The 11,553-nt window shown below is 38.3% G+C and overlaps 1 protein-coding gene across 1 annotated transcript; it reads right to left on the reverse strand.

The window, feature by feature from the left end:
- Positions 1-9,246: 9,246 nt before the first annotated feature.
- Positions 9,247-11,004, reverse strand: LOC125289715. The gene is made up of 3 exons (XM_048236689.1): positions 10,350-11,004; positions 9,749-9,991; positions 9,247-9,654 (listed from the first exon to the last, which is right to left on the reverse strand). Exons 1-3 carry the CDS (start codon positions 10,977-10,979, stop codon positions 9,433-9,435), a joined length of 1,095 nt encoding a protein of 364 aa, XP_048092646.1. The 5' UTR covers positions 10,980-11,004; the 3' UTR covers positions 9,247-9,432.
- Positions 11,005-11,553: the final 549 nt, after the last annotated feature.

The raw sequence follows: 11,553 nt of genomic DNA on the forward strand, positions 1-11,553 counted from the left end.
GCAGTGTATTTTACAGCCTGAAAATGACATTCAAAGTCAAAGTCAAAGTCAGCTTTATTGTCAATTTCTTCACATGTTCCAGACATACAAAGAGATCGAAATTACGTTTCTCACTATCCCACGGTGAAGACAAGACATATTTTACCAATTTTAAGTCCACAGACAAACATAACATTCAAGTAAACAAAAAAGTAAGTAAATAAGTAAATAAGAGGGCACATATAATAATGAAAAAATAAGAGCAGCAAAATTTTGTTGAAATTGTGCATAGACAGTCAATAAAAAACTAGTGCAAAGTCAGGCCAATAAGAGGCTTGGGTAGTTCTGTTTGACCTGAGTAATGAAAGAAAGTGGCATAGTGGTGCAAGTTATGTAAGAGCAGCAGAAGTGTTGTGTTTTCAGGACAACAACACCAAGTTGTAAAGTGTGCAAGTGTTCAAGTGTGCAAGTGGAGTAGTGCAGGCGGCCATTGTGGGTCCAATGTCCAGGATGTTATGTAGCTGAGGGTGGAGGGGGAGAGGAGGGAAAAGTTCAGCATCCTTACAGCTTGGTGTATGAAGCTGTTGGTGAGTCTGGTAGTGCGGGAGGCGCAGGCTTCTGTACCTCTTCCCAGAGGGCAGTAGATCAAACAGATTGTGAGCGGGGTGACTTGCATCACTCACAATTTTTTGGTACGCCTTTGCGGGTGAGGTGGAGTGGTGTAAATGTCCTTCAGGGAGGGGAGTGAAGCACCAATGATCCTTCCAGCTGTGTTCACTATGCGCTGCAGGGCTTTCCTGTTGTATTCAGTGCAGCTTCCGCCCCACACAGCGATACAGCTGGAGAGGATGCTCTCAATGGTGCCTCGGTAGAATGTGGTCATGATGGCTGGTGGAGCACTTGCTCGCCTGAGTTTCATAGGAAGTACAGGCGGGCTGAGCTCTCTTAAGCCAGTGATGCAGTGTTGGTGGTCCAGGAGAGGTCTTGGCTGATGTGCACCCCAGGAATTTGATGCTGCTCGCTCTCTCCACCACAGCACCGTCGATGGTCAGTGGCAGGTGTTGGGTGTGACCTCTCGGAGAAGTCAACAACAATCTCTTTGGTCTTGCTGACGTTCAGCAGGAGGTTGTTGTCCCTGCACCACGTGGTCAGATGGTCGACCTCCAACCTGTATTGAGTCTCGTCGCCCTTGGTGATGAGACCCACCAGAGTTGTGTCGTCAGCAAATTTCACTATGTGATTGTTGCTGTAGGTTGCAGTGCAGTCATGCGTCAGCAGGGTGAAGAGCAGCGGACTGAGCACGCCAAGCCTTGGGGGGCCCCTGTGCTCAGTGTGATGCTGCTTGAGGTATTGTTGCCAACACGTTACTACTTGGGGCCTCTGACAGAGGAAGTCCAGTAGCCAGTTGCAGAGGTAGGTACTGAGTCCCAGTTTGTCGAGTTTGCAGATGAGTTGTTGTGGTATTATGGTGTTGAATGCAGAACTGAAGTCTATAAACAGCAATCTCACATATGAGTCTCTTTTTTCCAGGTGGGTGAGGGCTGGGTGGAGGGCAGAGCAGATTGCATCCTCTGTAGACCGCTTGGCTCGGTATGCAAACTGGAAGGGGTCCAGGGTGGGGGGGAGAATGGCTTTGATATGTGACATGACAAGCCGCTCAAAGCACTTCATGATGATGGGTGTCAGTGCCACAGGGCGGTAGTCATTGAAGCAGGATGGAGCAGTTTTCTTCGGCACAGGTATGATGGTGGCAGCTTTGAAACATGATGGGACGATGGCTTGCTTCAGGGAAGTGTTAAAGATGTCTGTGAAGACATTGTCTGTGATGTGATTGTCTGTGAAGACATTGTCGGGTAAGCAATGTTTAGGCGTTAATATAATGAAAAGTATTATTCATAGGCAGCCCAAACATTGTAGGGTGGAAGACAAACATGTTCTCAGTATGACCGAACCATTACAAGTTTGCACAGCATTTTCTTTGATTTTGCCCTAGATTTGGTAAAAAGTGCAAAAAGAGTGACTTTAAAGGAGAAATTTATTTAATTATTTATTTGATTATTTTTCATAGATCTCCGTTTCTCGATGTCACGAGTACTGTCGATACTGAAAAAAGCTAGCTTGAGTTCCTAGTTCCAATAGCTAAAGCAAAATGCTACAGCGCTACACTCTGGGGGCTTACGAACATGCCCCCAGAGTGTAGCGTTGCAGCTGCCTGTTGCCAAATCTAGGGCCTTACAGTTAAGAACAAAATTATTCATACCCCTGGCAAATAATGTTTTAAAGTTGATTTTCTCTTGACTGATATGTTTGTTCTGACTGAAAATGACACTGCCACATGACAAAGGGTTGTAAGACAATGTGGTAGAAGCAAAAATAAGTGTTTTTGTCTTTTTTAACATTTTTATGAAAAATGTGTCAAAAATTATTCATACCCTTTTTTAACAATCACTGAAAACATCTTTATTTGCATTCATATCTCTCAAAATGGTTCATATAATACCTACCAAGCCTCTCTATTTCTCCACAATGACTCTAGACTGTACCTTTTTAGCAGCAACCCGGGTTTTGAGATTATTTGTCATCACTCTGGCCTTGTGCTCACTTTTGACGGATTGAGGTCTGGACTATGGCTGGGCCACTCTAAAATGTTGTTATTGTTCTCTGTTAACCATTTCTTGCCTTGTTTGGCTGTATGTTTTGGATCATTGTGTGGTTTAATGGTCAAATGCTGCCTATTGGGGCAGGGGCAGTGAATGCAAATAAAGATGTTTCTATTGACTATTTAAAAAGGGTATGAATACTTTTGGACATGCCATTTTTCATAAAAATGTTAAAGATGAAAATGCTTATTTTTTATTCTTTTTTTTCTCCCACATTGTCTTGCAACCTTTCGGCATGTGACAGTGTAGTTTTCAGGTCAGAACAAACATATTGGTCAAGAGAAAATCAACATTAAATCAATATTTGCCAGGGGTATGAATAATTTTGTTCTTAACTGTATATAAAACTAACAGGCATGCAGAACTTTTAACGATCCAATCATAAGAACATGTCCATCTTCCACCCTACAAAGTTTTGGGCAGGCTAGAAACATATACGTAAATTGATTTCTGAGGCCTCTGCCAGCAGTGAACTAGTCTCTATCATATGTAGGCTGTATCTACGGAGAACTGAAAATGTGAGTACACCTTCCAACACAGTGTGTGAGTTTTCTGAGTGCTAATAAGTTAATAATAAATAATAAAGCTGGTAAGCTATAGATCTAAAACGGGCTTTAGGTCTTATAGCGCTCATGTCTTGTCAGTCTTCTGCAACATAGTAGCATATTGTATTATATTAACATAACTTTAAAATAATTTAAAATAATGTATTTAAATAATAAGCATTGACTTTGCACTTTTCCCATTGCTGAGATTAGGGCTCTCAGTCAATGAGCAACATGTCTCAAGCATTAACTAAAGGGAGCGTTCAACTGATGTTCTTAGCAGGATCTTTATCATAGTAGAATTAAATAAAAATCAGATTCAAATAGATTTTGCCTTAATAAAAAATTAGCTTTAGGTAGACTTTAGACTTTTTCCATAATTTAAGTTGAGTTAAGGTTTTTTTTTTGTATCTTTGTGGTCAAATTTCCGACATTGCGCTAACATTTCCTTTGTCACAGTCTATGAGCTCTGCTCGGTGAAAACAAAACCTTGTGGTTGTATTTATTCATTGAAAACTGATGCGCTAGACAGAATAGCAAAATGTTACAGTCTGAAGTTGACGACAGCTGGATTGAGTGAGTGCCCGTACAAACTGCTAGCTGGTTCATAGAAATATGACCCGACTGAATGGAAGAATAGTAAGTGTAATTCACTTCAGTTGTCCATACGTTTGGGTGTATTGTCGAGAATGGTCAGAAAAATCTACCAAGAAGTTTGTAAATTAAAGGATGGAAAAAGTATGGGATTTTGAAATAGAAAATGTGTATGAACCTTGTTAAAAGGAACCTTTTCTCTGTCTCTCTCCATTCAACTGGATCTCTCAATTTTCTCCTACATTCCATTACATGTTACTACATTGCACATATCTGTACATGTTGTCATACATTGTTCATATGTTCATATTGTTCATATGTAGCCATATTTATTCTGTTCTTATAAGATAACTACTAATACACTGCACATATTTAATTGATATTCCTCTAAACCACCTTCTATAAACCAACTGTATAGTACTGTCTACACTGCACTGTCTTGTCCAGTCTATGCACCACCTGTCTATACTCTTTGTATATCACATTGCACTTTTCTGCTTTTTTGCACTTCTGGTTAGACACAAACTGCATTTTGTTGTCTTTGTACTTCTGCACAAATGACAATAAAGTTGAATATCGTTCTGCTTTACTTTTTTTTGGTGGTTTCTATGGGTAAAAACAAACAACTTTCATATGTACATTAGCTATGCCCTATAGGAATTGGAATTTTGTGCGTTGATACATTTTGAAACCACTGCACCACTTCAATACATGATGTATGTTCTAATTTCTGTAAGTTTTACATAAATTAAATAATTTGCACATATATGTTTGTATGTTGTCAGTCATTGTACATTTAGATGATTCTTGACATTGAAATTATATCAAAATATATGTCAATAAATATTGATGTAATTTTGACATCAATGTTTGTCGCATTTATGTTTAATTGACATCGAAGCTTGATATTGAGCAAAACGACATCAACATCTTGACATCAAATAGATGTAGATTTGACATCAAATGGCAACAAAGCTTGACATTGAAATGACATCTTGATGTCAAATAAATGTTGAATCGACATCAAAGCTTGACATTGAATGATATCAGAATAGCATCAAAACGACATCAACGTCATGACATCTTGATGTCAAATAAATGTCAAATTGACATCAAAGCTTGACATTAATGATATCAGAATAGCATCAAAATGACATCGACATCATGACATCATGATGTCAAATAAATGTCGAATTGACATCAAAGCTTGACATTGAATGATATCAGAATAGCATCAAAACGACATCAACATCTTGACGTCAAATAAATGTTGAATTGACATCAAATACTAATAAAGTATGATGTCAAAATAACATCAAAACGACATCGCGGAGGTCAAAATCTTGACGTCAAATTGACATCAGTACATTGACGTTGATACAACTTTCATTCTAGACCTGTTTCTTGACGTAATTTTGACGTCGATGTTTGATGTCATATTGATGTTGAATTGACATCAAATGCCCACTGGGTTAATGTATAGTATTTTTTAATCTGCATAATTACTATTAATCTGCTTAATTGCTAAACATATTTAGTCATTTGAATACTTAATATTTATTTTTAAACTATTATACCTAGGCAAATTTTAATGTGGTGTGTAGGCCTAGGTGTAATTGAGTGCTTGTCCCGATGCCGAAGCACCACCATTGAAAAAGCTGTTGGTAGCATCGGCTAACTAGCGCCAGATTTTGGAGTGCAGGGGACAAGCTGAGATGGGCTATGAAACATACGTTCACACTCGGTATCATGTTTCAACACACTTTAGGTCAATATCACACCGGAATTCTCCTTTAAAAGTATTGATACTAATAAAATTAGGTATTGTGACAACTGCTAATAGCTATTGCGACACTTTTGTAGTATCGGTGCACCGTGCAACACTAAATTAGACGATCTCTGACGTTACGCAACCCCCTGTTGAATTTTCACATTGTTGTTGTTTTTTCCCCCATTTCTCCTTGCTTGCAGGCTAGTAGAATTAACATTTAAGACCTTCGTTTAAAACATTAAGACTTCGGCAACGGAATTTTAAGACTTTTTCAGACCTTAATTAAGGAACATGACATTTAAGACCGTTTAAAGACTTTTAAGACCCCGCGGCTCCCCTGCATTAGGTCAGGAATACCAAAAGTACTTCTATACGGCTCTGGGCTATACTTCCCTGTCCATAACTCAGAATTGGCTGTGCCACATTTTCTTTTTCCTATGAACAGCACACAGTGATTTCCAACAAGAGCTATGGATCAATTCATACCGGATTTGTCCTTTAAGTGATTTGTAAACAAGTAGAAGTTCTTTAGGGTCAATCCGGTAAATCAAAGACAATGACTCAATATTACATCTAAATTAGCCCAAAACATTTAGCTCTGATCACTCGAGACACTGACAATTGTCAAGAACAAAAACAAAATACAGAAAATACAGTATACACCATACAACAAATATTGTTGGTGAGTTAATCATTTTGGCCATGTCATTTTTTTTTTACTTTTGATGTATGTTCAGCCCATCTGTAAAATATCTTAAAATTTCGCCTCTATCATTTCTATGACAATGTGATTTTGTAACTTTCGTAGCGACACAGTTTGACGTTAACTGTATAAAAGTTGAATACTTTTAGTGCAATAGAGGCCTACCCTTTATAAAAAGCCCACCAATAATGCTCACCACAATTGGAAATAATTTAAAATAAGAGAAAATTACCCCAGCTTCATGGATGTTTTGGAAACTCCTCGTAACAAAAGCCTCTTTGACCTTTGTGGATTCCACAGCTGTCCATCCGCAGAGCGTTCCACAGTGCATAACGTAGGCTGCAAATAAAATGCAAAATCAATCTATCAGTGTGGTAATAATAGCTCTGAAACTGACAGTTCCAGTCATTGATTTTGACTAGCTGAAACGTGTTCCTTTCTGTTGTAATTCCCAAGTTAACCTTACACAAGGTTACACATCCTTGTGTACACATCCCTACGCAAAGAATGGTAAAAAATGAAGTTGTTACAAGCTGTGGCCAATGTTCCACTTACCATTGTGTGACAGTCTACAGTCTATTATTGGTGTAGGGGTGTCTTTATAAAACCATCAACTGTGCATAAGGTAAGACAACCAGGCTGAAATGACTAAAAGAGGAATACAATAATCTGTTGGAAATTTATCTTAATGCCTCAATTAAAAAATTAGGAAAAAATCCAACCTTTAAACACACCAATATTCTTTGTGAATGAACCAGGTATCGTAAATTAATAAATGTTATTCCTTAAAATACAGGAGGCATAAGTAAGGAACCCCCTATGTTAAAATCCCATAGAGGCAGGCATATTTTTATTTTTAAAGGCCAGTTATTGAATGGACTCAGGATACTATGCATCCTGATAAAGTTCCCTTGGCCTTTGTAATTAAAAGATAGATACAGTAGATAGCCCCACATCACATACCCTTCACCATACCTAGATATATCATGGTTTTATTTCAGTTAGGCTAATAGCTGGTTTGATTTGCATGCTACAGATTCTATTAATTGCAAAAGAAATGTTGACTGGTAAGTTATTCATGACTGCAGATGCTGACTTGCCTATTTCTCGATCCCTCGACCGCAGCAACGCTACTTCCTAGTTTACCTGGGTTACAAGATCAGATCAGCCTGAGTAAAATACGAGATGTATAAATTAGACAACACTGAGCATTATTTAAAATATTGATGAGATCTCATTTGTAGATTAAAGGGAGTCTACACTGAGATAACTTAACTCTTTTGCTCCAGAGACAAACCTGAGAAGCGGGAGACAAAAGCAATAATCTCATTTTTATATCACTGTGATCTCATTATTGTCTAGGAGAAACAACTGAGAAAGAGAGGAGCTCTCATTTTAACATTTTCTTTCCTCTGGGTAGTGAGTTAGGAGTCCTCTCGACTTAAGCTGTCCCAGACTTAGGTGCTACTTTTAGGTCTAAAATGCTTCTTGAATTACTTTTTGTGAAGAAATTAGGAGTCCTAAAGTTAGGAGTGAAACGCCCATTATTTTTAGGAGTTGCTCCTAAATTCGCCAGTTAGGAGCTACTTTTAGCCTTAAAATTCTTTGTGAATACGGCCCTGAATAAAAAGGCCTAGCCTAAATGAATCAAGGCAAAACAGCCTAGTAGCCTAATGAAACATACGGATTGATGTAGTATCGTTGTAACATTATTAAATAATTCTGTTACTATGCCTACGTTTGCAAAAGAGAACATTTTAATTTGATTCACAATAATGTTACATTTAATTTACATGTTGACAATGATTAGCCTAGTTTTGGTTGTTGTTGGCGGCGTTATTGCATGTTAGTTATGCCTACAATGCAAAATTGCTTCCTCACGATTGGAAGCTACTGTAGCTGCATAGGATTTCAAAACACGGCATAATGCCGCAGGTTTGTGAATAGGTCTGTGAGTAAAGAGTCCTCTTGACTTCTTTTAAGCTGTCAGAGGTGGGAAGGTGTGATTTGTTGGGGGCAGGGCCGGATTAACTGGGCACAAATGTCTGATGGCCCCCCTTCCCCCCAGCCAACGTGAATCGGGTGGTCAGTTAATAGGCCTATATCATGAAGATTTTTCCTGCCATCTAAGGCACGAGCGCATCTGTGAGGCCAAGCTTCACCAAGTAGCTTGTTTGTTTACAACTAACATTCCATTTAATTAAACTGCTTTATAGGCTATGCCGAAATAGTTTTCAACATTTTGAATATTATTATATATTATATATATGGGTGATTCTCACGAAACCGTCAACTGAAAGATTTCTGACATATAATTTTTCAAAAGATATGTATGAATAAATTTCCTTTTGAGACATCTGAATTAAAGTGTAAAGGTGTTGTAAATATTACTTTTCTCACAATATTAGGCTTTTTAATATATATTTATTTATATTTTCAAGACTAAGTCCATCAGAACTTCTCATTACCGCAATAGATCATTACATGAAATATAACATAGAAATATAATTCTTTATGCATTTTTTTAAATGGATCATTAACATTAATACCAAGGTCAACATAAAACATTTTTTTAAAGTTATTGTTAAATATAACATATTTTTAGAATTTCTCTCATTTGTCTCATTACCGCAATATGATGAGTGATTTGCAACTTGTATTTTACAATATCTAAGTAAAAACTCACAACTTTAAACAGAAAAATGTGGCAGAGGTGAAGGAAGAATACTTGGAATAATCTAATTTTGAAAATGGAAATGAATGCTGTTTTCTAACAGTTGATTTTTTTAAAAATAAACATTCATTTCGGTAATGAGACAGATATTTCAGAGATGAGACTGATATTTCGGAAATGAGAATAAGAACAAAAACCCTGCTGAATCTTGTCCAAATGTATAGCTTATTCCTTTAATAGTCAGATTTTTTTTTTACATTTTAAACAGTGCTTAAAGCCACTTACGTTTTACAAATTTAAAGTACATTGGTATCCCATTTTCCATCAATTCATAACCAAAATGTGCCCATTAACGTAAACAAACATTAGGTCACACTAATTTCATAGAACAAACAAACAAACCAACATCAAAACAGTGTGACACCGGTACCACTGAGCTTGGGAAATAGGGAAAGGCCTATCCCATAACTGTGTAACAGACTATGGCAAGTAAACTGACAGTTTCTTCATATTTTAGAAGGACTTTTCTTGCTGTGTTTATTCCAAATTTCTGGCAAGACACAGAAATGCCTAGCAGAAGATGTGATTGGTAGCGGCTTGGGGATGATGGCCTTGATATCATCTTGGAAGTACCACACTTTATCACCTGGAAACTTCACAGTTGGAATGTAAAACTTGTTCTCTCCAATAGCAGTCATTGTGTCAACTTCATATTGGCCATTTGAAATCTGGAGAAAGCATAAAAGAGTGCATTTTAATAAATTACATTGTGCTGGACTAATATAACAATACCTTCCTTTGCTGGGTTCAGATTTTACACACCTGAGTGACAGTGCCTGGGAATAAATCCCCATCATACTGCACCAAGACCCATGTCCCCACTTCAATGGTGTCTTCACTTATTTCATTTTGTGCAACTTCAATGGTGTCTCCAACAACTTTCTTTTCTGGCACGTTTTCCTTTCCCCTGAAGCTAAATTCCCTTAGACCGTAACATTCACAAGCTCCATCACAAAAACAGGAAAGCTCCCTGGTCTTCACCTCCCCTGGACTGGATGACATCAGCTGAAGACAGAAGATATTGTCCGTTTACTTAAAGGTGCTCTAAGCGATGCCGGGTAACGTCACTTCTGTTGACTTTCAAACAAAATAGAGAGCTAGCTCGCAATTGAAACTCTCCTAAATGCGCCTCTCTTCTGTGATTTGCTGGAACAGTTTGTTATGTTTTTATGGGCTAGGTTTGCATAGGTTGTTTTTGTTGCCGTTTTTGGAGTCTGGGCTGGCCAGCTAGCAGTTGGTTAGGTGATGTGGAGTAAGTGACATAAAATGTTTCAGGCTAAAAATGTGTGGCATCGCTTAGAGCACCTTTAAAATACTGTTTCAACTTTATAATATTTCATTTTCTTTCTTTCCTTCACTTTACCTGATGGATTTTCATGGTTCCAGGTAATGCCTTCAGGGTTGGTGGAACCAACTCGCTGCTTCTGTTTATGTCATCCTCTGTTATTTTGAGGATATGCACCGAGGACTGGGCATCCAGCTGTTGGTGTAATGTATCTACATCTGGAATATTGGTGCCATAGGCAACAATGCGGTCGGCAAGGTTTTTCAGGGCTCCTCCCACTCCGTCGGGAGCACCTTTCCCATGTGACGCCTCACTGAAATTCCAAGTCACATGTTGGAATCCCATCATGAATGGGATTGTCGACGCAAGATAGAAGTTTGTTTTATTTCGATATTGGGATGTTGGGCCATCTGACAAGAAGTGGACGACTGTCACCTCAGGACACTCCCTCCTCATCTTTTTTAGGATTGGCTCTAAGTGAGCCCATGTTGCAGTAGCATCATGTCTGAGACAAGATGATATGGTGCAAAAGCATTCTACTCTTCCACGACTCAAATACCTCACACCCGTGTGCATGGAGATTTGTTGGTGGCCCCCAGAATAGTGTGTATCCTTCACTTCTCTACTGTATTTACAACTGTAGTTCTCACTGTAGTCAATATGAATGACTGTTTCATTATTTGACAGGTTCTTCTTTAGTGTGTTCATTTTTTCAAATTGGTGTCCTATATTGTAGATATGGATTTTAAAGCAGGGTAGGTCTTGACAGACGAGCTCAACCAACTTCTCATTGCTACCACACCTTTTGTCAAGGACTGTGGTCCTCATCTCAACCTCGGATACAGAGCCATCTTTGTTTTTTCTTTTAATTGGAGTGGTCCTAGTCATCCATTCCTCCCAATTCACTATATTCTGCTTTGTGGAGGGATCAAGATTTGTATCAAATGTTTTGTCCTTGCAGGTCATGCACTGCCCATACATACACAGTTTGTTGCTTTGATCACAGACAGTACTAGCAACTACATCTGTAGGAGATGATGTGGTAATGATGCCAAGCTGGTGAAGCCTCTTGATTTTAAAGCTGAAATTTTCATGCACTTTGCAGGCACAGGTTTCTCTTTGGGAAGCCTTTGGTGTTGTGATCCAAAAAGGACGCAGTTTACAAAACTGTGAGAATGAGATCTTCTGGTTTGGATTTTCAAGAAGAAATTTTTGATGGAGATGGGCCATTGTGTTTGTAAGGGCCCTTTTCCTATATATCTGTCCCTTTTTGCGAATCTCA

The sequence above is a fragment of the Alosa alosa genome, chromosome 24, assembly GCF_017589495.1.
Source record: "Alosa alosa isolate M-15738 ecotype Scorff River chromosome 24, AALO_Geno_1.1, whole genome shotgun sequence".
Taxonomy (NCBI): domain Eukaryota; kingdom Metazoa; phylum Chordata; class Actinopteri; order Clupeiformes; family Clupeidae; genus Alosa; species Alosa alosa.

Bases quoted from the DNA above. Each gene is read 5' to 3' on its own strand.
- LOC125289715 (XM_048236689.1), bottom strand. From the start codon at position 10,979: ATGAACACACTAAAGAAGAACCTGTCAAATAATGAAACAGTCATTCAT. The intron at 9,992-10,349 runs GTAAAGTGAAGG...TTCTGTCTTCAG, and splicing joins GAACCATGAAAATCCATCAG to CTGATGTCATCCAGTCCAGG. The intron at 9,655-9,748 runs GTGTGTAAAATC...TGCTTTCTCCAG, and splicing joins TCCCAGGCACTGTCACTCAG to ATTTCAAATGGCCAATATGA.